This window comes from Podarcis erhardii (assembly GCF_964252035.2).
Source record: "Podarcis erhardii genome assembly, chromosome: 4".
In the NCBI taxonomy this organism is placed as follows: domain Eukaryota; kingdom Metazoa; phylum Chordata; class Lepidosauria; order Squamata; family Lacertidae; genus Podarcis; species Podarcis erhardii.
This window is the reverse complement of record NC_138508.1, coordinates 80,368,876-80,393,964: the sequence shown is the minus strand read 5'-3', so window position 1 is coordinate 80,393,964 and position 25,089 is coordinate 80,368,876. Positions and strand designations below refer to the sequence as shown.

General features: G+C 43.6%; 1 protein-coding gene across 16 annotated transcripts in view; it reads left to right on the top strand.

The window, feature by feature from the left end:
• The window catches only part of SEPTIN10 (septin 10), a 56,411-nt gene that overhangs the window by 26,033 nt on the left and 5,289 nt on the right, over nucleotides 1-25,089 (top strand). For 2 of the 16 annotated variants that reach the window (XM_081858197.1, XM_081858185.1), the window contains exons 3-9: nucleotides 8,602-8,713; nucleotides 9,145-9,340; nucleotides 13,510-13,696; nucleotides 15,991-16,152; nucleotides 16,329-16,425; nucleotides 17,579-17,735; nucleotides 18,462-18,497. The exons of 2 other annotated variants lie outside the window; for them this stretch is intronic. In XM_081858197.1, coding sequence (XP_081714323.1) covers nucleotides 8,602-8,713; nucleotides 9,145-9,340; nucleotides 13,510-13,696; nucleotides 15,991-16,152; nucleotides 16,329-16,425; nucleotides 17,579-17,735; nucleotides 18,462-18,497 — 947 coding nt within the window. Of the gene's footprint in view, nucleotides 1-912; nucleotides 2,207-5,576; nucleotides 6,066-6,089; nucleotides 6,209-6,463; nucleotides 6,669-7,788; nucleotides 7,888-8,601; nucleotides 8,714-9,144; nucleotides 9,341-13,509; nucleotides 13,697-15,990; nucleotides 16,153-16,328; nucleotides 16,426-17,578; nucleotides 17,736-18,461; nucleotides 18,498-25,089 lie in introns of those variants that run through there. 12 more of the 16 variants (XM_081858188.1, XM_081858201.1, XM_081858186.1 and 9 more) reach the window with 12 other exon arrangements.

Sequence of the window (25,089 nt, the reverse complement as noted above, 5' to 3'; positions counted from 1 at the left end):
ATCCAACATGCTCTGAGTAGACTCATTGAAATCAACAGGCAACTTATTTTTAGCCCAGTGATTTCTGTGGGTCTGCTCTGAGTATTCCTAATGCTGAATATTAGCCACTGTTCTGCCCAAAATCTCAACTGCTGCAAGGAATCACTGCATGTAAAGCAAAATTTTATTAATGGTTTTCACAATAGAAATGTGCACTTTTAAATTATGAAATTGTTCAATGAGAACATTTCCTATCTTCTCAGTAGTGAAAGTAGGGAGTCATCCAATGATGTCTGCCCACTTCTGCAATGGAACTCGGCTTGTGCAGTGGGGCTTCCCTTCTCTCTGCCCTCCACCACTGCCCTAGCGTACCTCCCAAATCTTCTCTGGAGGTCTACCTACTCTCTGGGGAAGATTTGGGGTATGAGTGGGGCTGCTAGGGGGAGGAAGATTTGCTTAAAATGGCTTTTGTTCTCCATTCTGCTGGCAGAAGAGTACTGTCAGCTGAGCAACATAGTTTTGATACTAACATAGCAAGAATGTCAGATTCACCAGACTTATTTCATATCAGGCATAGGCAAACTCTGCCCTCTAGATGTTTTGGGACTACAACTCCCATCATCCCTAGCTAACAGGACCAGTGGTCAGGGATGATGGGAATTGTAGTCCCAAAACATCTGGAGGGCTGAGTTTGCCTATGCCTGTTTTACATGATTTATATTTCACACTTTCAACATAACAGCTAACAGAGTTGTAGAAAACAAAAGGGAAATTGATGGCTATACCATGTGATATTTCTCTACATTTAAGTCGGTTCAAGTTTTGTCTAGTCGGGACTTATCAAAGTAAATGAAGATGGAAGCCTTTAATACTGTAAATAGACTTTGCTCTCTGTGGATAAAGGCACATCTGATACGCCTCTTTCTGTTTCAGCTCTGGCTTTATGTGAAACTGAAGATACAAGGAGAAATTCTTCACAGTTCCCTATGATGAAACGTCGATCACCCTCCCTCTTTTTTAATGCAAGCGAACTTGAAAACTGATCACTGCTTAATCAATGGAAAAGTATATTAAAATGTATAATCAGTTTTGCATAATGTACTGTAGGGTTACTGTTGCATTAATATATTTAAAAGGATGTTTCTTTTAAGCCACCATTGATATGCACTTAAACTATATACCCGTGGCCAAGTTGCACACACCAAAGATTACTGTGCCATAAAACAGTTTTCATTTGAGTTATGAGCACTGTAGTACAGAAGTGAATATATATTACATATGTTTTAAAGAACTGGTGCCTTTTATCCTGTTTTAGCTATACACAATTGAATGCATTTATTCAGCTGAATAAAATATGTAAACCTGTTTAAATAACCACTTCCTTTCCTCAAAACGGACTTACAAATGTCCTTTCCAGGTCTGTGATAATGATAAGCTTTTGAATTATTCGTGGAAGCATTAAGCTTCATTCCCAAATATATTTTGAGAACCAGCTTGGTTTTTAAACATACCTTCCACTTGAATAGGCTTTGCTGTTCTTCAGCTTACATTACATGCCGCCAGTCGAGTGGAAACTAGAAATTTCCCAAAACAAATAAAACCAGGTTTGGTTCATGAGAACCCTGACAAACTGAGTTTGTAAGATGATAGATCAAGTGCCTTGGAGAGAGGTCTTCCTTCAGTTTAGCACTTTCCTAACTAAATTTGCAGAGCTGGCTGCAAAATCCTTCTTTGAACGCTGCAGTCCTGTGCTTGATCAACTAGAAGGAGGTTCTCTTCTGTTCAGCATGGGCAACGGGGCGGCTGACTCCAAGTAAGTGCATAGAGGAGGGATGGGGGACCTGTGACTTCCAGGTATTGTTGGACTCCAACTCCTGTCGCCCTCAGATAGCATGGCCAAGTGGCCAGGGATAATTTACACTGTAGTCCAGCAACATCTGGAGGGCTACAGGTTCCCCATCATTTGTGTTTACAATTGCAGCCTAACTCGAGGCTAAGGAAGTACTGAGTAACCGTGTAGAATATTGTACTCTAAATGTAATCTTAACTTAATTTTAAAGTTCTTGTACAACTTATGGCAGCCGATAGGTTTTTAACCTTTGTACGGTTCCTTTTTACTAATAAGCAAAAGCAGCTGTATCCGCAATCCGTAGATTTCTGCAGGACTTAAAAAACATGTATATATAAATGCATAACTTGGGAAATAAACACACAATGTTATCCATAAGCTACATGAATCCCTTATTTTCTTGAGAAATACTGCTGTATGGTCCTCAAGCCAGCTTCCGTCTAATTTAAAAACTTAAGCAGAGGTGTTTACGTTTGAGACAGCCATTGCACACATGCAGATGACATCTCATTGCATAGGAGGTTGGTTGGGAAAAACAAAATAAGGTAATGTGCATTGAATGGATACATACCTGCCCCTTCTCAGATGTGTACGGTAATGTTAAAAGTTACTTGAGGCATGGGGGGGGGCTACCTCATGTTTGAAGGTGCTAATGTGCACATAGCCTAGATTTCAAATCTCATGTTGTTGAACTATTTTATCAGTCAACATAAATGCAATTTCTAAGAAGAAGATATGAAGGCAACAGAACCAATGAGGGGAGGGGTGAAAGAAACTGGCTGTTGTGGGCGGGGAATTGAGTGTGAAAGAATGGGAGAAGATATTATAGGAGATGGTTAAAAATATTCTGTTATTCTGAGTCTGAATTACTCTGAATCCGTTCACGAGGTAATGGAGGATCCTTTTTTCTACAATTTGGAATAGATATTGGGTTGCTAGGCAACATTTTCCATGTTCCTTGCTCCTGAGCTAAAATAATAATTAAAAAATACCTTCATCTGGGTCATGTTATTCTGGTGATGTGATAAGAAATGAAGCTAGAGAAATCATTCTCAAAGCAACACTGTCTGTATTTTAACCCGTCCTTCTGGGTTTCTTCTGATCTATTTATAGATCATACTCTTTTTTTTACTGCCTAATAATCTGGCAAAAACTTTGAGTGAATGTGAAAATCACATTTTCAAGAGAGCAAGTAGGTGCTAACAGCAGTGGCGAGAGAGTAACATGAAACTCGATGCCGTTTCATCTGACCTTTGATTTGTTGCAAGTGATATTCCAACCACACCGTTCTTGTTGGATATTACTTTTTTTTATTATCAATATTATTTCTTTACGCCCCACTTTTTTCCAGTGTAAGGCCCAAGGCAGTTCACAACATGAATTATAAAGAGAAACAGCTTAAAAACACACCATTCCATTATAAGTATTAAGAAACATACAAATCACCATATTAAAAAAAGCACTGAATCAAGTGGTCTGGGGGGTCACAGATTGAAGACCTGTTACTATTTTTGCAGAAGGGTCCCTGACCCCAGTGTCCTAGAGTCACCCACAGGAGACTGAGCTTTATTTTTAATACTGTTTTTATTAGGAATAACATGAAACAATACAAACAACAAATAATGGGTATTGGTCACGAGATACAAAGCAAAAAACAGTCATGAGGCATCAGAAAGTAATAGCAATATGTTAAGATAAAGTGAGTTACAAGAAATAAACATAAACCTAACAGCATCAAAAGTATCATTTTTTGTTTCTTCACAAATCACTCTACAGCATTGCATAAGTTTATCAGCCAAAGCCTACAACCATATCCTGTCATATCACTTGTGGACAGTACATCTGTCTGCATCTTTCCAATGTAACCGCAGCTTCATGCATGCTACCACAAGGAGGTGGTATACCATATTCCTACAAAGAAAAAAGCAGAGGCATTACCTTGACAACAAAGATTCGTATAGTTAAAACTATGGTTTTCCCAGTAGTGATGTATGGAAGTGAGAGCTGGACCTTAAAGAAGGCTGATCGCCGAAGAATTGATGCTTTTGAATTATGCTGCTGGAGGAGACTCTTGAGAGTCCCATGGACTGCAAGAAGATCAAACCTATCCATTCTGAAGGAAATCAGCCCTGAGTGCTCACTGGAAGGACAGATCCTGAAGCTGAGGCTCAAATACTTCGGCCACCTCAAGAGAAGAGAAGACTCCCTGAAAAAGACCCTGATGTTGGGAAAGATTGAGGGCACAAGGAGAAAGGGACGGCAGAGGATGAGATGGTTGGACAGTGATCTTGAAGCTACCAACATGAATTTGACCAAACTGCGGGAGGCAGTGGAAGACAGGAGTGCCTGGCATGCTCTGGTCCATGGGGTCACGAAGAGTCGGACACAACTAATTGTCTAAACAACAACAAGGAAGATCCTTGTTGTGTCTTCTAAGTCCAGATTCAATTTCAATATCCCTGTGAAGGAGGCAGTAAGAATTGCAAAAAACTTCCTGCCAAATTTTCTGTGCTTTTGAAAAGGGAGGTTTTTTAAGTCACAGAGAAGCATTCTCAACCTTTGGAGCCAATCAGAATAAAAGGAGGTGAGTCAGCGGCTGAAGATATGCACCATTTGAAACTTGAGTTATCCCCAACCTTTGGGAATGACACGAATGAAGAATGAACATCTTCCATGCAGCTGAACAGGGAAGGCTCCCACCTCTCCACCTAGCCTGTAATATGCCCCTCTCACCCCTGCATATCATTTAGGCTTGAAAAGAACCTTCTGTCGAAATCCTTATATTAAAATCCCAGTTCCAGTGTGGCAAAGCATTATGTTAAAGGGGTCTGCTGTTCCAGCCAGATACATGGAAACAACACCCTTTTGCAAAGGAAAAGTGGTGCATTTGAGAGCCATCTCTTTTTTCTGGGAGCCTGCAGTTCAAAAACAACCTCCAGCAACTAACTTAACGGTCCACAAGTGACTTCTTGCCCAGCCCTTCGGCAGAACCAATGTCTATAATAGTGCAGTTAGGCAGCAAGAATACTTATCGCAAAGTATTGGAAGACACAAGATTTGCCCACTCTGGAAGAATGGCAGATGCAAGTGATAGACTATATGGAATTGGCAGAAATGACTGGCAGAATAAGAGACCTGGGAGAAGAGTCGGTGGAAGAGGACTGGAAGAAGTTCAAAGAATATCTCCAAAAACATTGTAAAATGTTTGAATGTTAAAATGATGTTGGATATAAAGATAATATGGCATCAGTGACATAGTAAAAAGAAATATGCAAAAATGTTTTAAGAAAAAAGGGTAAGACCAGAGTAAAATTATGTCGAAACTAAACAAATGATATAAGGGATTAAGTTATAAAGAACATGTGATAAATGGATTTAAAAGGAAAGGAAAACCGAAGACATAATAGATTGAAATGTATAATATTGAATAAGATTGGAAAGAGGGTAAGGAATTGCTGAACTTGATTGTGTAAAGGGGAATACAGATAAGGGAGATGTGAGGAAGTCAGGAAAGAGGGTTATAAAGACAGTAAGCAAAAAACTAGATTTTTATCTTTTCTGTTTTTTTTCCTTCTTCTTTCTGATTACTTTTACTTTTTTTCGTTTTTGGATTGTACTGTTTTTGATTGTCTTTCTCTTTTGTTTTGTCTGATTGTGATACTTGTTTTATTATGCAAAATCTTAATAAATATTTTATATATATAAAAAATATATAATAGTGCAGTTAGTTCTTTCTCTTTCCTTGGCCAATTGCAGCCACCTCTCCTTCCAGCAATTTCTGCAGGCAAAAAATTCATTCTGCAAGCCCCGGGGCGGATTTAGGGGAGGGTTCAGTCACACTGGGCGTGAAACCTTGGGGTGCAGCAACTATTACTTTGAATGCAGCAAGAGAGGTGGGTTGAGGTGGTGGGGACCCCAAATTTTGGCGTCGCACAAGGCACCACTGGAACTCGAGACCAGAAGATCTGCCCCTGTTGCAAATCTCCTTTCGGTTTTAAGAGCAGGCCTCTGTTGTCTTGTATTCCAGTTCCGAGGATTCTTGCAGCCTTGCCAGCGTTAGTTTTGCCCTTCTCCTATCCTGGTGATAAAAAACAACAAATTGAAGGAAAATCCTATCACATGACTAGACTTCTGGAAGGTTCAGTTCAACGCAGCCACTTTAGGAGGCGACATCTCAGAGCGCAGGGCTGAGGCAAGGCCTTGGTTGAGGAGCTAGGCCTAAGCAAGCTGAAGAAAGGTAGGCCGAGAAGCCTGAGGCCTTGCGACAAACAGCAGGCCTGTCGGAAACGGGGGCGGCATTATGCCCGTAACTGATGGCCGTGGCACAGATAGCGCTGTAATTAATCCATGAGCCCCTTACCACAGGCAGTAATTTTGCAGGTTTGGAGCAGCCAGCAGCCATCATGAATTGTTATTTGTTCTATCACAGTAAACAGAAGACAGATATTTAGCAGGGACACAAACTGCATTGCCACAGAGGGCAAATTGCAGCTGGCACATAACTATGATTTTTTTCAGGGGGGAGGCCCTGTTACACTTTTTGTGGAGAGAGAGAGAGAATGGGGAGACTCAATTTACAGTTGGGGAAAGGGAACTAACCTAACTGTTGGTTGGGAGGGACTTCTAATCCCCCCCCTTCTTTTTCAAGGCAAAAAAATCATCATGGCTGTGCAAATTTTTGTGGGCTTCCCTTGGTGAAGCTTTGAAATGAATCATATACAGAGCTTAATGAGAGGGAGAGCATGTTCACAGGCTTGTTACCATCGTGGGCTACATAAAAAAAAAAAAAGTTGGGAGTAGGTGAACGCTTCGATTTCATGTTGTATTTAGTTGCAAAGAGGTGGGTTCTGGCTGAAGAGGAAATGCCGGCTTACTTTACTTGTGTTTGGATGCCACGCTAATAAAAACAAAAAACAGGGTTTTGTTTGATGAGAACAAGAGACAGCGGGCCTCGAGTTTGCGAACTTTCCCTCCCTTCTTGGATGCAGCTGCGAGGAGGAATTTGTAAACATCCGGCTTTGCTTAGCCAGATGATGTTGTATCATAGGGACCAACAAATGGGATAAGTGTGGTTTGTTTGAAAAATGCCAACTGCACATGGCAAGTGTCATTTTCTTCTCACTTCACAGCTCCTTCTTGCATGTATGCATGCTCCCCAGCCACAGTGCTTCTTCCAACATAACATGCTGCATATGTATCACCTAAAAACAGCATATGGGCAGTGCCAGATTTACGTATAAGCTAAACAAGCTACAGTTTAGGGCCCCACTCTCTTGGGGGCCCCCCAAAAAAATTAAAGAGGAAAAAAACCTGGATGTACATTTCCAAAATTTAAGATAAGTTCCACAATTACTTTGATAAAATACATATTTTGTTATGTGCAAATGGCTTTAGATACCTATTAGGTCCATAAATTACCATATAGCATATATTCAACACAAAAACAGTGACAATTTGTTGTTGACAAAGGACAGCTGGACATATAAAGGGTCCCATTACCTTCAGTAGCTTAGAGCATCATCAAACCTAAATCCAGTTCTGCGTATGGGTAGCTCCCAACAAATGCGTCCTATCAGCAAAAACATTTATGCTTCCACAATGAACTTTCCTTCCTCTTTTCTCCCTGTGCTTGCCCCTCATCTGCTCCGAAGGGTTGGGGGAACTTTTAGAATACATTTAGAGGATGCATGCATGGGAGATTTCTGCAGAAGCAGAAATCTTACTGTTGATGGGACATGTTAGTTGGATACCACATGCCTCAATGTGTTTGTTTTTAACTCATATACAAAATAGGTCCGATTAATCAAATAAATAAATTTAATATGATTATTCAATTATGATTTTATTTAATCTAGTCCTACCACTTTTTCCTTACCCAGTTGTTTTAATTAATTTTTTAAAAAAATATTTAGTCAAATTTTAGTCCTACCTTTCCCCCCTCACCCTATTTGTTCATTATTTTAGAAAATCATTTGAACTACTTTCCCCCCAAGAAGTATAAGTCTGAGACAAGAATGAGAGCATCCTATCCACCAGTCAATAAAGAAGAAACAAGGAGTGTGAGTAAAGTAATCAATGAGTATTCTCTTTGTATTGCTATAGTACTACAGAAATAACAAAGAGTCTTGCGGGAATTCTGAAGACTTATAAATTCATTAAGGCATGAGCTTTCAGAGACTACAGTCCGCATTGGCTTATGCCATAGTAAATTTGTAAGGTGCCACAAGATGCTTACCCCCTGCCCTGCTGCAACTGTCCAACATGTTTAAAAGTTGTTACCTTTTTAGATAATGTATAATAAATGTTTTTAAACCTTCCCAATATAAAAAGGAATCATAGAATATAATTTGGCATACACTGTTTGAATTACAATTATGGTCAGCAAAGTAGAAATTCAAATAAAATGTGAATTCAGCCAAAATAAAATTGCAATTTGGTTTTGTTTGTAGAATTCTAACTATACTGTGTAACAAAAAAAAAAAAATCTATCAAAGGCTTTTTACTTGCAATGCTTTTTAGCAGTTGTACAATTTGTTGAGCAGAACAAAGTTAAAAAATTGCCATTGATTACTGTACCCTTCTTTTAGATCAGGGTTTCGCAAACTTGAGTCTCCAGCTGGTTTTGGACCACAACTCTCATCATCCTTAGCTAGCAGGACCAGTGGCCAGGGATGATGGGTGTTAACTTATTTAGACTTTGCAACAACTTGCTGCCAACATAGTAGTAATAGTGTTGCAGCCTTGTATTCCAATTTAAATTATTCTTTCCACAGCAGAGTTCCCGACCCTTATCCTTGTCTGGTCATGTTGGCTTTGATAGTTTACCAGATCAGTTGGTTAATAAATATATCCAACAGGGGTTCTGCTTCAACATTCTCTGCATTGGTAAGTAAAATAGCTGCTAGCAGTGAGTTGTTTTATTTTAAAACTCATTACTATTGAAAAATCTGAAGGAGAGGAAAGTGGCAAAGGTGTTGCCCTTTTCCATTGGTATTGTACTACTTCAGATAAACAGAATTACTTAAGTGGGGTTAAGTTTTCCCTAAGCCCCAAAACGTTTGCAGCAAAAATAGCATTAGAATAAATATTATATGCATCCTTTGAGGAAATCCCATGGCATAATGATCAGATACTGCTATCAAGGAATAAAAAAGAGACAATGGCCTCTCTGAACTAATTCCTTAGTTACAGTAAATGCCATTTTGCATTCCACCCCCCACCCCCTGGGGAATGTGAAAAAAATCAATTACCCTCATTGTGTTATGGTGAAATTTGTGTGGCATGTATGTACATTTTTTATCTGTCTTTAATTGTAGGGGAGACTGGAATTGGGAAGTCAACTTTGATTCATAGTTTGTTTAATAACAGTTTTGATTACCGTGCGTCAACACACTTTCAGCCAAATGTACGACTTAAAGCTGAGACGTATGAGCTCTGGGAAAGCAATGTTCGATTAAAATTGACCATAATAGAGACAGTTGGATTTGGTGATCAGATAAACAAAGAAGATAGGTCAGTATCTCTTCACTTGAATAATATCATATTAATTTGCTAAGTGACATGCCATCTAGGATCTGACATTTGCGTCAAGTAGTAGTGCTATTGATAGGTTTATTGATGTCATTTTATTTAAATTTATTGACATAGATAACACACCCTCCCATAACCAGAGTTATTTAGAGAAATGAGGTAAACATTTCCAGATTTATGACTTATCAGCAAGACTTTCACTTTATGTGCGCTGATCTGGAAACAATTTCAGTTATCATTAAATTGACAGAATATTTTAGAAGAGCACTCCGATTCTGATGACATTGGCTAGGACCCAAATACCTACTTCATTCTTGCCCAAAGGCTTATGTGTGCCCACTGCAACTTTGACTTTCTCCCCAACTGAGCAGCTGGAAAAAGTCTGCTGCCTGTCACATAGGAACAGCTGTTTGAAGAAAAACAAAGTGCCTTTAGGCTAGATGAACAGTTATTTGGATTTGGGCCATTTTCTTAGGATGAATTGGCGCGATCCAGTGATTCTGTTTATTTTATTTTAATTTTGTCGGTTGTCTTTTGTTACTTTTATTTGCTTTAAATTGTATTTTTATGTCTTGTGAATTTTATTCACACTTTTGTGCATTGCCCTGGAATCTTTTGAGGAAGGGTCGTGAAGAAATACCTTAAATAAATAAAGTTAATGGAATGAAGGTCCTGTGGTGTGTGGAACTGAAGTGCCATTGAAACAGTTATGGCCAAGGGCATCTGAAAGCAATTGGTTTGTGCTGGATTGTCAGTCATTCACAAATCTGCTCACCATTTCCCGTCTGGTGAAGCCCTTTCCCCTCTGGCCAGCGTGACAAGCTGTCCCCACCAACTTAAGCTATGTCTTCCTGTATCCTCACTCATTTAACCTGTTCCCAGCACCATCTTTCCCCCCCTTCCCAGCACCTCTTTGTGCTAAGCATTGGCTGTGTGTGAACTAACTGCATTCTTCCAGTGCAACCTCCTTCTCTTCCACCCTGAGCTGAATATAATGGGGTTGTGTGCTGCTGCATATTGGGCAACAGTGGCAGCTTCCCTACCAATCGTGTCCATTTCCACAGGTTAGGAAAGCTGGAACTTGGAGCTAGGCTGAGTTCTGAGGCTTCAGCAGTGAAGAAGCTCAGACAAGCAACTTATCCTGACATTGAAGTCTCAAGCTGTTTCTGACTCTCAGACCATGATCCAAGCAGTTGTTTCTGTGTTCTTCCCACTCCTCCCAAATAGCCTCGTGCAGCTAGCTGAGTACTTAGGCAAGGGCTCTGATGTTCTTCCCTGGCTTACTGTCTCCTCTGTTCTTGTGGCCCTGGGGGAGATGAGGGGAGGTGTAAGAGCTGGCCAGGAACTCAGGCAGCTGGGGTCAGGACTGTAATGGACAGGCTCTGGGTCTGCCTCCTGGTGACCCAGCAACCAGTGAGAGCTGGTGAAACCAGCAGCCAATCAGGAGAATGTGTGTGTGTGGAATTCAAGTGAGATGCTGACAGTTTAAGAGTCATATAAGGACTTTTCTGTCTAGGTGGGCAGATGGTGTCTCTGACTATCTGAGCGGGCTCAGATAGCGATTATCTGTCAGCAGGGACAGTCTGAATTGGTTCTTAGAGACTGGGATTTTACTCTCAGTGGGAGAAGGACTAACTATCAATGTGGGCCTGGTATCTGTGCTTGACCAATGGGAGAGCTAGACAGCTTTGATTGGGGTCAGCAAACTCTTTCAGCAGGGGGCCGGTCCACTGTCCCTCAGACCTTGTGAGGGGCTGGACTATATATTTTTTTTGAGGGGAGGGGGAAATAAACGAATTCCTATGCCCCACAAATAACCCAGAGATTCATTTTTTAAACACATTCTACTCATGTAAAAACACCAGGCAGGCCCCACAAATAACCCAGAGATGCATTTTAAATAAAAGGACACATTCTACTCATGTAAAAACACGATGAGTAAAAACTCCTCCAGTTAGACCGTCCGTGGGCCGGATTGAGAAGGTAATTGGGCCAGATCCGGCCCCCGGGTCTTAGTTTACCTATTCATGGGTTTGACAATGATGCTTGCTAAAAGCAATTCAAAGGTATATAAGCCATTCAATGTTGGGCCATTTGTCTTCTCTTCAGAACTAATTAGAAAACATACGTTGCTGCATTGCAACTGATATTGACTACCTCTACCCTTTTCTGTATTAGGAACTTTATAATAAATTATTCCTTATAAACGATTTCTGGTGTTTTCTGATAAATTGTCCAACTGTCTGGCAAAAGCCTTACATAACTAGAATCTGCTTGATAGTTGAAAGAGCTGCAATCAGATATCCCGATTTGCTTAATGTCATATCTCCAGAGAGGTGACCCTAAATTAAAATCCTTTAAGACTCCCTGTCTGAAACTTGGGAGAGCCACTGCCAGCCAGTGCAGGCAGTACTGAGCAAGACGGACCCATGGGTCTTACTCAATATGTAAGGCAACTTCCTATGCTCCAGGTCAGGGTAAAGCTTGAACCCTAACACTGAGAGACTAGAGAGAGAGGAGGTAGAAGCAACTGCGTGTTTCTCACTTTAAGCAATGAGAAGAGAAGAATGGGCTGTTACAGCAGTCACAGAGCTGGGAGGACAGATGGGGGGGGGGAGGCAACGAGGAAGCAGCATGGAGTCCCCTCTAAGCTCAGGAAGAAGTTAGGGGGTCATTTATGTGATGCTGTGTTTTAAAGGTGCTTTGCAAAACACCGAACTGTATGGAAGATCACTTGCCCTTTTGATCTTCTTCCTCTTTTTCACACCTGTCAGTGCTAGGCAGTGCTCAGTGCATGCTGCCCACCACACAACATATCCCACTCCTCCAGTTAGTATGGGCTGGAAAGGACGGGGATGCATTGGTGAGTGAGCACTGCTTAGTGCGGAGAGGTGATGTTGATGGTTTAGATTCACAAGCATCCTGGAGAGGAGCTTGGAAGAGCAGTGCAACATCGCCCTTCTCAGTTTGGAGCTTGGCAGGGAGATAATGGGATAACAGCTGATGGCACTGAGCTTCAGAGGTGCTTGCCTCCAAAGTTTTGTGTGAGGTCAGTAAAACACCCAGTTATTTTTCGGCAGGGTTGAGGCAGCGGCGTAGCGTGGGTTATCAGCACCCGGGGCAAGGCAAGTAATTTGCGCCCCCTAACCCGGGGCAAGGCAAGTAATTTGCGCCCCCTAACCCGGGGCAAGGCAAGTGCAGTAATTTACTCTCCCAAGCAGCAGCAGCAGCAGCGAGGCTTCTCTTTCCCCGCGCTCTCCCGGAGCTGCCTCTTTTCTTTCCTTTTTTCCCTTTCTCCAAGGCTTTTCGCTTTCTCTCCTTAATTGATTCCCCCTCCACACCGCGGCGTTTCCCGGCTGCTTCCCCCCCCTTCCCCTCTCTCTCCTCCTCGCTCTGCTTGCCTTGCCCTGCCCTGCCTGAGGGCGCCCTGAGGAGACTCCGCTCTCCTTTTTGACCAGGCGAGGTGGAAAAAAGGGGGGAAAGTCTCTTCCTGCCCCCTCGCCAGACTCCCTGCTCGGCTCGGCTCACTACCCAGGCGGCCAGGGGAGAGAGAGCCGCAACTACCATAAAGCTCCTCTCCCTCCCTTCGCCAAGCTGTCAAAGCCCGGCAGCAGCGGCAACGGCAGCAGCAGGCGCAGCCAGACCCCCGCCAGCCAGCCAGCCCGGCTTCCTCTCCTTTTTTTGCGTGCGGCAGAAGGCTTCGCTCTCCCCCTTCCGCGACCTCCTCGCCAAGCCGAGCGAGCGCGGGCTCCCTAACCCGTGGATTTTAGTAGGGGCAGAGAGCTGCTAGTGCGAGTGCGCCCCCCGCCCATGTTGCGCCCGGTGCGGCCGGCACCCCTGGCACCCCCCACGCTACGCCACTGGGTTGAGGCAACTCCCGATTTGGTTACCAAGGCCAGCCAAAATGTATGGACTTCTATGGATGTGTCCTTGTTTTGGTTTAGGATGATAATATTCAGGTCAAGAGGCTTTGTCTTTTTATGAGCATATACTTTAGAGAATAATTTCCTAAGATTTCCTAAGAATTTCGCTGAATTTATACTAATGTCACTGCTGTTGTACTGTCCCTTGGCAATTTGTGTTTATTAGTGTATTAGAGTTAAACTCAACCTTTGTCCTCTTACATCAAATATTTTCACCCTTCTCTGCAGCTATCAACCAATAGTGGATTATGTAGATGCACAGTTTGAAGCCTACCTCCAGGAAGAGCTGAAAATTAATCGTTCCTTGTATAATTACCGTGATACTCGTATCCATGTGTGCCTCTACTTTATTTCACCCACAGGGCATTCCCTTAAAACTCTTGATTTAGTAACCATGAAAAATCTTTCTAGGAAGGTAAGATATTAAAACCAGAATTCATTCAACTTCAGTATTTTATGTCGTGGTTTGATAAGGCTCTAACTTGTGCAAGATATTCCCTGCAAATTAAAATAAAAGCTCACCATGCTTTTAAGATCTTACAACGTTAAGTAAAACAAGCGCTACTCAGAAGGTGAGAAAAATCATTTTATATTTAAGTACAGAGTCTTTTGCAGATACTTAAATAATAAATCACAGTGGTTCAGCCGACTATTTAAATTTTTGACTTTTATAAAGCAGCAACATCAGTAAGTTAAAACTCTAGTACAGTACAGTTATATAGGCAGAATTACCTTCTTATTCATTTGCCAGTCGTCACTTTAGTCTTGTCTGGTACCTATCTTCCAGTATGGCATAGTTCTAGCTCAGGATGTAAACCAGGGGTGGGGCCTTCCAGCCAGAGGACCACATTCCCTTGTCAATAGTTTTCCAGGAGCCACATGGCAAGAGTAAAGGATGTGACTTTTAGAAGGCTGTTTTCCAACCACATAAATTTAAAGGTCTCTACATATCTCTCTATCCAGGCAAGCAAGAGGCATAACCAGTCTCCAGATACAACTTCTGTAAAGGGTATGATGCTGGAAGGGGCTGAGGCTATGAACCTATGCCTAAGCTGTACCTTTCTTTGAGGTGTACCTCAAATTATTTCCAGGATTTTAAGGCAACCTGGATTTAGGTAAAGGTAAAGGGACCCCTGACCATTAGGTCCAGTCGTGGCCGACTCTGGGGTTGCGGCGCTCATCTCGCTTTATTGGCCGAGGGAGCTGGCGTACAGCTTCCGGGTCATGTGGCCAGCATGACTAAGCTGCTTCTGGCAAACCAGAGCAGCGCACGGAAACGCTGTTTACCTTCCTGCCAGAGCGGTACCTATTTATCTACTTGCATTTTGATGTGCTTTCAAACTGCTAGGTTGGCAGGAGCAGGGACCGAGCAACGGGAGCTCACCACATCGCGGGGATTCGAACCGCCAACCTTCTGATCGGCAAGCCCTAGGCACTGTGGTTTAACCCAAAGCGCCACCCGCATCCCTAACCTGGGTTTAAATGGAGTTTAAAGCAGTAGTTCATTTTATAAACATGTGATTTGACAATGTTGGCCCCAGACTAGGTTGCTTTCAGTCTTACGCTTTCCCCTCCACCACACAATCACCTCTACCTCATAATTCCACCCAACTCTTCCACTTGCATTTCCATTTGACTATAGGTGGATAAACTTTAATGCACAGGTGCAGGTCATTTTTCAGCTGAGGTCCGTGTTCCCTTCTAGGCCGCTTTCTGAGGGCCACTTAGCAATGGTGGATGGGGCCAGAGGCAAAAGGGGATAGAGGAGCAAAAGATTTTATCTTTGTAAAGTAGGTTATTTTCCGCACACACTTGCACACCCCTCTGTCCTCCATCCAGATAATAAAGAAGCATTATATTGAAAGAGGTTCCCAACCTTACTTTAAGGGCAAAAGATTGGTTGCCTTAAAAATCCCAATCAGGTATTTTTAATCTGTGGAAGACTTAAATCTGACCTTTTTTTTTTTTTTAGCTTGTAGCTGAGTCAAGGGAAGACGTATAGAAATGTGTACAGAGTACAAAAACCTTATAGTCCAAGCAGCAATATAAACAGTCTCTCCTATACCTTTAGCCAAATGGCAGGCAGACAGGAAAGCTAGTTCTCTGCATGATTCATACCATATCAAGGGTTTTCACTTGCTTACATTTGCCAATAGTTCTTCAGAAGCTCTAAAATGCTGTCAGCTCACAAGGAATATGTTTGGTTTGTAAACGAGGAAGGCAAAAGAAAAGGCACATCCAGAAACAAGAAACGTATTTCACAGTAGCTAGCAGTACGTTTTGTTGAAGTACAAAAAGCCTACAATTGCTTGCAAGGGAATCATTGTGGAAATCGTTGCCTTTTTGTTAGGTAATTCATTATACATAAAACATTATACAAAAAGCAATACATCGATGCCCTAGTAAAACAAACAAAACAAAAAACACTTTGTGATAACTGTTTTTGATGATCATGTTTTATTCTGGTAAAGTTTTCGCAGTATTTCTGGTAAAATGGAAAACTGAGCTATATGGATAAATAGAAACTTGAAGTTTATTATTATTATTACTATTATTATTTTAGCAAGTTCATGGTACTGAAGAGCTATTTTGCTACTCTGTTTAAAAAGCACTTTGCTTTTTCAGTGACATGGTAATTGGTGTTTAAAAAGTTCAGATTACTTGCAGATTTGGCTTGTAAGAATAAAATACTTCTTATTTCTTTAATAGGTGAACATTATTCCCCTTATAGCCAAAGCTGATACAATTTCTAAAACTGAACTACAGCAGTTTAAGGTCAACATCATGAGTGAACTGATCAGTAGTAGACTCCAGATATATCAGTTCCCAACAGATGATGAGAGCATTGCTAACATTAATGCTAACATGAATGTAAGTACTTCACTACAAGTATTAGAATGCAAGTATTTTAATGGGATTTCACCTTATTTTTGACAGGTGTGATGGTCTTTCATGTAATTAGGCTACATGTTGTATATATTGCATTTTTCATTTATTTATTCTTAGTGTTGACAGCAATACAAATTTATTTACTCTCTGTTTCACAGGCACACTTGCCATTTGCAGTAGTGGGCAGTTTGGAAGAGGTAAAAGTTGGAGACAAAACAGTAAAAGCTCGCCAGTATCCTTGGGGCGTAGTGGAAGGTAAAGAAGAGTTTGAACTCTCACTTTTTACAGAATTAGTTTCCTAAGATAGTCAGCAGTGATAGTAACACTGCATGGTTAATTGTCTGCTTCTCAACTGATAAAGTTCACATTTTGCAGTATCTTTATAGAACTGCTTTCTTCTTTTTGAAGCCTAGTGAATGATCACGACATCTTTTTGTCAGATTTGTGAACCAGGCAATATTCTACACTTTGTGATTTAAACTGGTGATCTGTAGCAGTACCATGAGTCTACTTTCCCAGAACTGTTCCTTTTTCACAGGCACATTCTGCAACACGTCATCAACACAATAATGCATTAGTGATGGATTTAGACAGGACAGGACAGGACAGTCCATGTATCAACAAGTCTGCTTTATTAGTTGCACAGTGATACATCCCCAATATTATTGTATTGTTGCCATCTGGAGGGGCACTTTTGCACTGTCCATCAACAAAAGTGAAACAGCACACAGAACATTCGTGATCTAAAAAGGCACAAGATTTCAGCAGGAAATTATGGGACGCACGCTTACCAGCCACAAAGCAAAAAGGCAGCTTGTCAGCAGTCTGGATTGCCCACAGCAGCCGGCGCTTGCTAGGATTAGTTTAAGGAGAGCTGTTGCCTCAGAATTATGCTGAAGCCTTCTGAGACGTTATAAAGGCTGGCCCGAACCCTCTTACTAGCCCTACCCACTCTGAGTAACTGATCTTTCTTTTAAAGGACTATTCTGCAAATTATGGCGTTCGTGGTGTGGGAGTGGTGAGGGATGAATTGGAGGGGTGTTGTCTGAGCTGGAGAATTCCAGTGAGGGCATATAATCTGTCCTGGATGGTGAGGAATTGGGGAGGGGGTGATGCCTCTTCTGCCTTCCAGTACCTCCCATCTGCCTCTGAGCTGGCAGGTGCATTTGGAACGGGAATTTCCTGATCCCATCTTTGCAACTGCTACCCATCAGAAAGCCTCTCCTTGTGGTTCAGGGGACCCTTGCAAAATGTATGAGATGGATGGGAAAGACTGCCTCTGCTCAATACCCCCCCCCTGCAATCCCTCGCCCCGCAATCCCAGCGTGAAAGGGCTTTTGGGGGTGTTTCCTGCATCCCGTGGAAAATTCCAATAGGATAGAGCTGATATCTTATTTCATTTCATTAGTGGAGAATGAGAACCACTGTGATTTTGTGAAGCTCCGGGAAATGATGATTTGTACAAATATGGAAGACTTGATAGAACAAACTTGTTCTGTTCATTATGAACTGTACCGGCAGTATAAACTGGAAGAGATGGGCTTCCGAGACACTGATCAAATCAAGTAAGAGAGTGAGCCTTTCCTATGTTTTTAATAGTTAAACCAATTTCCAACATGGCTTTTGTAATTACTTCTCTGAAGGTATCTTGAATCTTAAGTGTGTAATTAAAACTGTTTGCAGACCCCTTAGCCAATTTATGGGGGTGTGGGAAGGGGGGGGGAGGAAAATGGGCTATTGCACAGACTTCCACTAGTGGGGGCCCTTTGTTGAATCTGACCCCATAGCTTAGCTCCAAATAGCATGGCAACAGCACGATTGGGGGAGGAGCGAAGTGGCTGCAATTTTCCTTTTGGGTCCCCACGTGCTTGTTCTTTCTGACTTAAGTCTAAGCCATGTTTTGGCTTTGTGTTATATGAGTACAAGGCTTCTGAAAGCTTAATAAGTGTACTCCACATGCATAGTTGTTTGTAAGTGCTAAATACAAATCTTAGGTGGTATTCAGTTAAGACTTACTCAGAATAAGACCCATTAAAATTAATGAAAAGGACTAACGATTGAAATCTACCCTGAGTAAGTCTTAGTTAAATACCACCCATCATTTTTAAAATTAAGTACATAATTTTTTCAGTGTTATATTTCCGTAAGAAAACAGCAAATTCCTTTAACTTTTAGAACTTGGAATGGTATCAGTTTCTTTCTGTGAGCCAGGATAACATAAAATCAGGTTCCTTAGACAGAACAGTGGAAGGACACAATTTGATAAATCCGTATCTTTGTTTTGTTTTTAGGATTCCAGATTCCAAAAAGACAACTCATAGAGAAAGGTATGTTGCCTTATAGTGTAGAATGATGGAATTAAAGTTTTTAAAATCCTCTCTCTGTATATGTGTGTTTTAGAAAGAGACAGTTTGGTCTTACAGAAACCAATAGTGACATGATCCCAGTACTGATTTGGAACTATTATTGAATTACCTCAAGTGCAACTCAGAATGTCTCCAGCTGTGTACTAATTCTTCATCTTACAAATATGGGTAGGGGACCATAGACCCCGGAGAGAGGCACTTCCTGTCGGATTAGACAATTTCTAGATCTGGTGGACAAATAGCCTAATTTGGTATAAGGAGTTTCCTATGTTCTTAAATACCAATTAAATTTCTTTCTTTCTTTCTTTCTTTCTTTCTTTCTTTCTTTCTTTCTTTCTTTCTTTCTCATTGATGTTCTAAACAGATATGCGAAATGCGTTCTGGCCTCAAAACAGACTTTATTTACAGTAGTTGCTGCAGTACTAACATTTAACTTCTGCAACAGAACATGATCTGTAACTAGAATAAATAATAGTTCTGTAAAAACAGGGAAGTTGACAATTAACTTGCCTTAACAGGGTTGGTAAGATCAGAATAAAAAAAGGGACACAATCTCACCTTTGACATAACCTTTCTGAAAAGATGCTGCTGTTCTTCTCCCTGTTGAACAGTAAGGAGTTGAAGACATACCTTCCAATGTTAGCTGGTAAATTGTTTTCTTCCCCCGCTGTGAGATGAACTTACATTTGGCTCTACCTCCACTCATCTAATGCACATCTATGCCACTCTGAATCCAGCACTGGTCTTTGGTCTCCCCCCCACTTTTCCAATACTTCTTGCAGCCTACCTGTACACATTCCAGAAGCATGACATTTACCTGGATGGATTCATTGGTGGTTAGGGGTGTAGCCTCATAATTGCCATAGCAGCCAACCAATAAACATCTTGCATCGCAAGTTGTTGCTAGAAATGGGATGAGCCAGCTGTTCCTCCCAAACTTGCTTCTCTAGGAAAAGTTATATGCCTGACTAAAAAGGAATGGGTACAGATTTGCAAAGGGCTAGCTTCATCTGCTTACATCCAAGTAGATACTGAACTTGAAGAAGCTGTAACTGGTTTTGTTATCCCAGTTTAAAAGCAGGGAAGAAGCACATGCAGCAGTTAGACTTGGTGCAATCAGATGATATCACCTAATGCCGAACCTAGTTAGGGTGTAAAACGGGGTGGAAAATCTGTGGTCCTCCAGATGTTGCTTTGGGCTGTGGCTGATGGGAGCTGGACACCCTACAACATCTGGATGGTGGCAGGTCTCCTGCCCTTGGTGTAAAAAGTTACAACAATGACATCTTAACACCTGGCTTCCTTTAAAAAGAATTAGAATGCTTTCTAAGTGAAAGGCACCTTTACTCCTTAACAGATGCCAAGAGTGAGATAGTTGGAAGACCTCTGGCTGTTGACATTGTATGTATTACAGTGAGATTGGAATCAGCTTTCAACTGTAAGATCAGCAAGTTTTACTCTTTGTCTGGTTCAGAGTAGTCTCTTTACTGGAAAGTGACTTTGTAGAGAGAATATCCAGTTGTCAGTGTGCCAAAAAAGGAAGTATACATCCAGCATTCTGAGAGGAAGCTTAAAAAACTGATAGAAGAGATTCTAGACTGGCATGTAAAGAGGAGAAGAATGGGAAAGCCAGGCAAACAATGAGAAAATGACATCTTCTTTTGCCGTCAAACATAATCACTACAGATTGTGAAATGTGGCAATAATTTCAGTGGGTACATTAGTTGATGTAGATAGATCTGTTTAGTGGTCTGCAAATGCACAGTGATAAAGGAACTGAATTTTCTCTGCTGAACAGGAAAGTGTGGAATAACGCTTGCCTTAATGTTGTCTAATCTCACAAAGAAATCAGAATAAATGCACATTAAATACCTGTCAGGAAACTGCCATCGGAGCCAAGGGTGGCGCTGAGGCTCCCTAATGATGATGCTGGAGAGGGAACCAGCAAAGGGAGAGAGGACGCTTCCGCTGGGGAAGGAGATAGAGGTGACACCAGGGAGAAAGGGGAGTCTGAGGGAGCTGCGGAGAGAAGGCTCCAGGACTCTTCCAGTGGAACCAGCGGGGAGAGCACAGGACCTCCTCTGGGGACACCCACTCTGCGCAGACAGCTTTCGCGCAGAGAAGGGAGACAACGATTGGGTGTGAAAGAACTCTTATGTTGGAAGAAATTCAGGAAACGCCCACTGACGGATTCTTCCAGTGATTGAGACAGTCATGGTGTACTGACTGTCCAGCCTGGGGGGAAACGTTTTGTCCAAACTACTCAGCCTGGAGCAGTTTGCGCTTTACGCACAAGCAACCCCACACCCCATTACAGCAATCCGTCAGTCCTTGACGTTGTTTGTGCGGAGGGAACATCATGAGTCTGACAGGAGGAGCAGGCGCCAGAGAGGGAGCCAGGGGAGGACCAACTCTGGAGGAGAGAAACAGAGATTTGGAGCAACAGCTGGCTTTACTAGCGGCGCGGCTAGATGAAAGACGGGCTCAGGATGCTCAGGGGAAACCCACCCCCATTGGAAGGAAGGTACCGGGACTGGTGCATAAGTTTGGGGGCGACCCGAGGGACTATAATGGTTTTAAGACGGAGGTGCAGTATGCGCTGGAACTGCAGTATGATGATTTTGTAGACGATGGTGCAAGAGTTGCCTTCGTGATTGGGCATCTTGAAGGCGACGCCAGAGATTGGGTTAGACCCTTGATGGCATCGGACAATGCTGCATTAAAAGACCTGAAGAAGTTTTTTAGCGCCATGGATCACATGTTTTTGAGTGAGCTGGAGCAGAGCTTGGGGCGCAGAGAGCTGATGGCTTGCAAGCAAGGGAGCCAATCAGTTAGAGAGTACTGGTCGCGGTTTTCTATGCTAATCCACAAACTTGGGTGGGAAGTGAGTTGGGAACCTATTCAGATGCTGTTTGAAGAAGGCTTAGCCCCCTGGGTTAAGGACGAACTCTCCTGCTCGCCCCGCCCGCAATTGATGGATCAACTGACCAAAATGGCGCTGGCGATTGGAATAATACACGAAGCACGGGCTTTGGAGAGGCGGGAAGGGAAAGCAGAGCGTTGGCATGACAACCGGATTCCTGAAATGCCGGGGCAACCTTCCCAGCCAGAGGAGCCAATGGAAATCGGAGGCGCGCACGCGGGGTTTCAAAGTCCGGCGAGGTGTGCAAAAAGGAGGGGAAAGCGACCAGAAAGTGTTTCCTCTGCCAGCAGCCGGGACATTTCGCCAGGGTGTGTCCGCAGAGAAAGGCTTGGCAAGGGATGGTGGGGGCCGCGAGCAGTGAGGAGGAGGGGCATTCACAGCAGGGAAACGAGAGCGCTTGGCTGCCGATCAAGGGGCACAGCAGCCAGGCAAACAACCAGTAAGAGTGCCCAAACCAGACCCCCCCGGACCGGCCATAGCCATAGAGGTGGAGCTAGAGCTACCCAATGGACATCCTATTAAGGTGAAGGCACTGCTGGACTCAGGCAGTTCTTGCAATTTCTTTAGCAGGGACTTTGCACTAGAGCACCAACTGCAACTGTTGCCCTTGGAGCGCCCCTTGCAAGTTACGACCATAGATGGGAAGGAACTCCTGGGGGGAGAAGTGACACACCAAACTCCTCCCATGAAGATGCGAGTCTCTAGGCATACTGAGACAATTGCATTTCATGTAGCCACACTGGCCGGGCCGCCAATCATACTGGGAATGAGCTGGTTGGCGCTGCATGATCCGGTGGTGGGATGGCACCAGCGCACAGTATCCTTTGGGTCAGCTCACTGTGTAGAACACTGCCACAGGGGGGAAATCCCGAGGATGGCCGTAGCCAGAGTGGCAGGGTTGGAGGCGGAGGAAAAGGTGAGGATACCACCACAGTATGCTGATTTGAAAGAAGTCTTCAGTGAGAAGGAGGCACATAGGCTGCCCCCCCATAGGCCCTTTGACTGTCAAATCAACCTACTCCCAGGGGCTCAGTTGCCAGTGGGTAAGCTGTACGCCATGTTGGACAGAGAAATGCAGGAGTTGCGGAAGTTTATTGACAAGAACCTGAAGAGGGGTTTTATAAGAGAATCGAGGGCGGTGGGGGGCAGTCCAGTGTTTTTCGTGGACAAGAGAGACTCAAAAGAACTGAGATTAATTTGTGATTACAGGAGGTTAAACTCAATATCGGAGCCGGTAACCTTTCCAATGCCCAGAATCGATGACATTTTGACCAGGGTAAGGAAGGGAAAGGTTTTTACCAAGTTGGATCTTCGAGGGGCGTACAATTTAATTAGGATAAGGGAAGGGGATGAATGGAAGACTACCATGTTCACCCCCCTGGGAGCCTTTGAGTTCCTAGTTATGCCCTTCGGATTACAATCGGGCTCAGCATGTTTTCAAGGGTTCATGCACCATGTGTTGGGGTCCCTCTTGTACAAGAACTGCGTGGCTTTCCTAGATGACATCCTGATCTACTCGGAGAATGAGGAACAGCATGTAAAAGATGTCAGAGAAGTCCTGAAGAAGTTGCAGGAGCACCAGTTGTGGGTGAAATTGGAGAAGTGCCAATTCCATGCCCGAGAGGTCGAATTCCTGGGTTACAGGTTGTCAGACAAGGGGTTAGCCATGGACCCAAGCAAGGTGCAGGCGGTGCTAGAATGGAAGACTCCTAAGAACCGAAAGGACGTGCAGAGGTTCCTGGGGTTTGTGAATTTCTACAGGAAGTTCATCAAGAACTTTGCGCACTTGACTGCACCAATCACCGATTGTCTCAGTGGCAAGAAGAAGTTCGTGTGGACGGCAGAGGCACAGCAATCCTTTGAGAAACTAAAAGGAACGTTCGCTTCGGAAGAGCAGCTGTTGCACGTGGACCTGCAGAAGCCAATGAGGGTGGAGACAGATGCGTCAGACAGAGCGGTAGGCGCCATTTTGCTTCAGCCTGGGGGGGGGGGAAGCCCAGCTGGAGACCGTGCGCCTTTTTCTCGAGGAAGTTGAGCAAATCAGAACAAAACTACACGGTGTATGACAGGGAACTGCTTGCTATTCATGAAGCGTTCCGACGCTGGAGACATTTGTTGATAGGGGCTCAACACAAGATCCAGGTGTGCACGGACCATAAGAACCTGGAATACTGGAGGACTGCAAGGGTTCTCAACCAGAGACAGATGCGGTGGGCTCAGGAGTTTTCCAAATTTTCTTTTGAGATACGGTACATACCGGGAAAGGAAAACGTCCGAGCAGACGCCTTGTCCCGGAAACCAGAATACTTAGAAGGAGAGGGGGCACCAGAAGTACGACACATGATACCCGAGGACAGATGGGTGTGTGGGGGAGTATTGGTTGGGAAAAGGGAACTGGCGGGGTTGACGAGGGACGACGAGTACGCACAAAACAAGATCAGGGAACTCCAGGAAGCGGGTGAAAATCAAGGGGGTTTTCAGGAAAAGGAGGGAGCATTGTATTACAGGGGAGCATTGTACATACCAGAGGGGGATTTGAGGAGGAGGGTACTCAGGCAATCGCATGACAATCCCACGGCGGGGCACTTTGGTCAGCACAAGACCATGTTGCTTGTTACCAGGGAGTTCTGGTGGCCAAGAGTAAGGGAAGACGTGTGGGAATATGTGAGGGGGTGCGACCAATGCCAGCGGGCTAAGGGGGGAAAAGCAGCACCCGCAGGGTTACTAGAACCCTTGCCCACTCCGGGAAAGCCATGGGAGGTGGTATCCATAGATTTTATGACCGATTTGCCCAGGTCCAGGGGGAAAACAGCGGTCATGGTGGTAGTGGACCTGTTGACCAAGATGTGCCATTTCATTGCTTGCTTGCATGCAGTATTGGCAGAAGAAACAGCTAGGCTGTTTGCGGATCACGTTTTTTGGTTGCATGGCGCCCCCTTGAGGGTTTTATCCGACAGAGGAAGGCAATTCACTTCCAGGTTCTGGAGGAAGCTCATGAGCTTCAAGTTGAGGTGAGTTTCTCGATGGCTCGTCACCCAGAAACCAACGGGCAAGCGGAAAGGGCCAATAGCATACTCCAACAGTACCTACGATGTTACGTCGGCGAGAGAGAGAACGACTGGGTGGAAAAGCTGGCGCTGGCTGAATTTGCTTACAATAACGCGGAGCATGTGTCCACGGGGATGAGTCCTTTCATGGCCAATTACGGGTGTCACCCCAGAGCCTTCGAGGGGGAGGGGAGGTGGAGTGTGCCTGCAGCGGAGCAATTTGTGGAAGAAATGGAGGCCTTACACCAGCAGCTTAAAATGAACCTGGAGAGGGCCAAGGAAGAGTACAAAAGGCAGGCAGACAAGCACCGCAGAGAAGGGGAGACAATAAGGGTTGGGGACCGGGTGTGGTTGTCAACCAAAGGGCTACCGTTCAAGGGAGGTTGTAAAAAATTACGGCCAAGAAGGCTGGGACCTTTTGAGGTCACGCAGCAGGTGAATCCTGTGGCTTTCCGGCTAAAACTGCCAACCAACATGAAATTGCATCCGGTGTTCCACCGGTCTTTACTTTCACCATACCGAGAAGGGAGGGAGTTTCCGGGGCGAGAGAGAGAAATCCCCAGTCACCCAGAGGTGGAGGAGA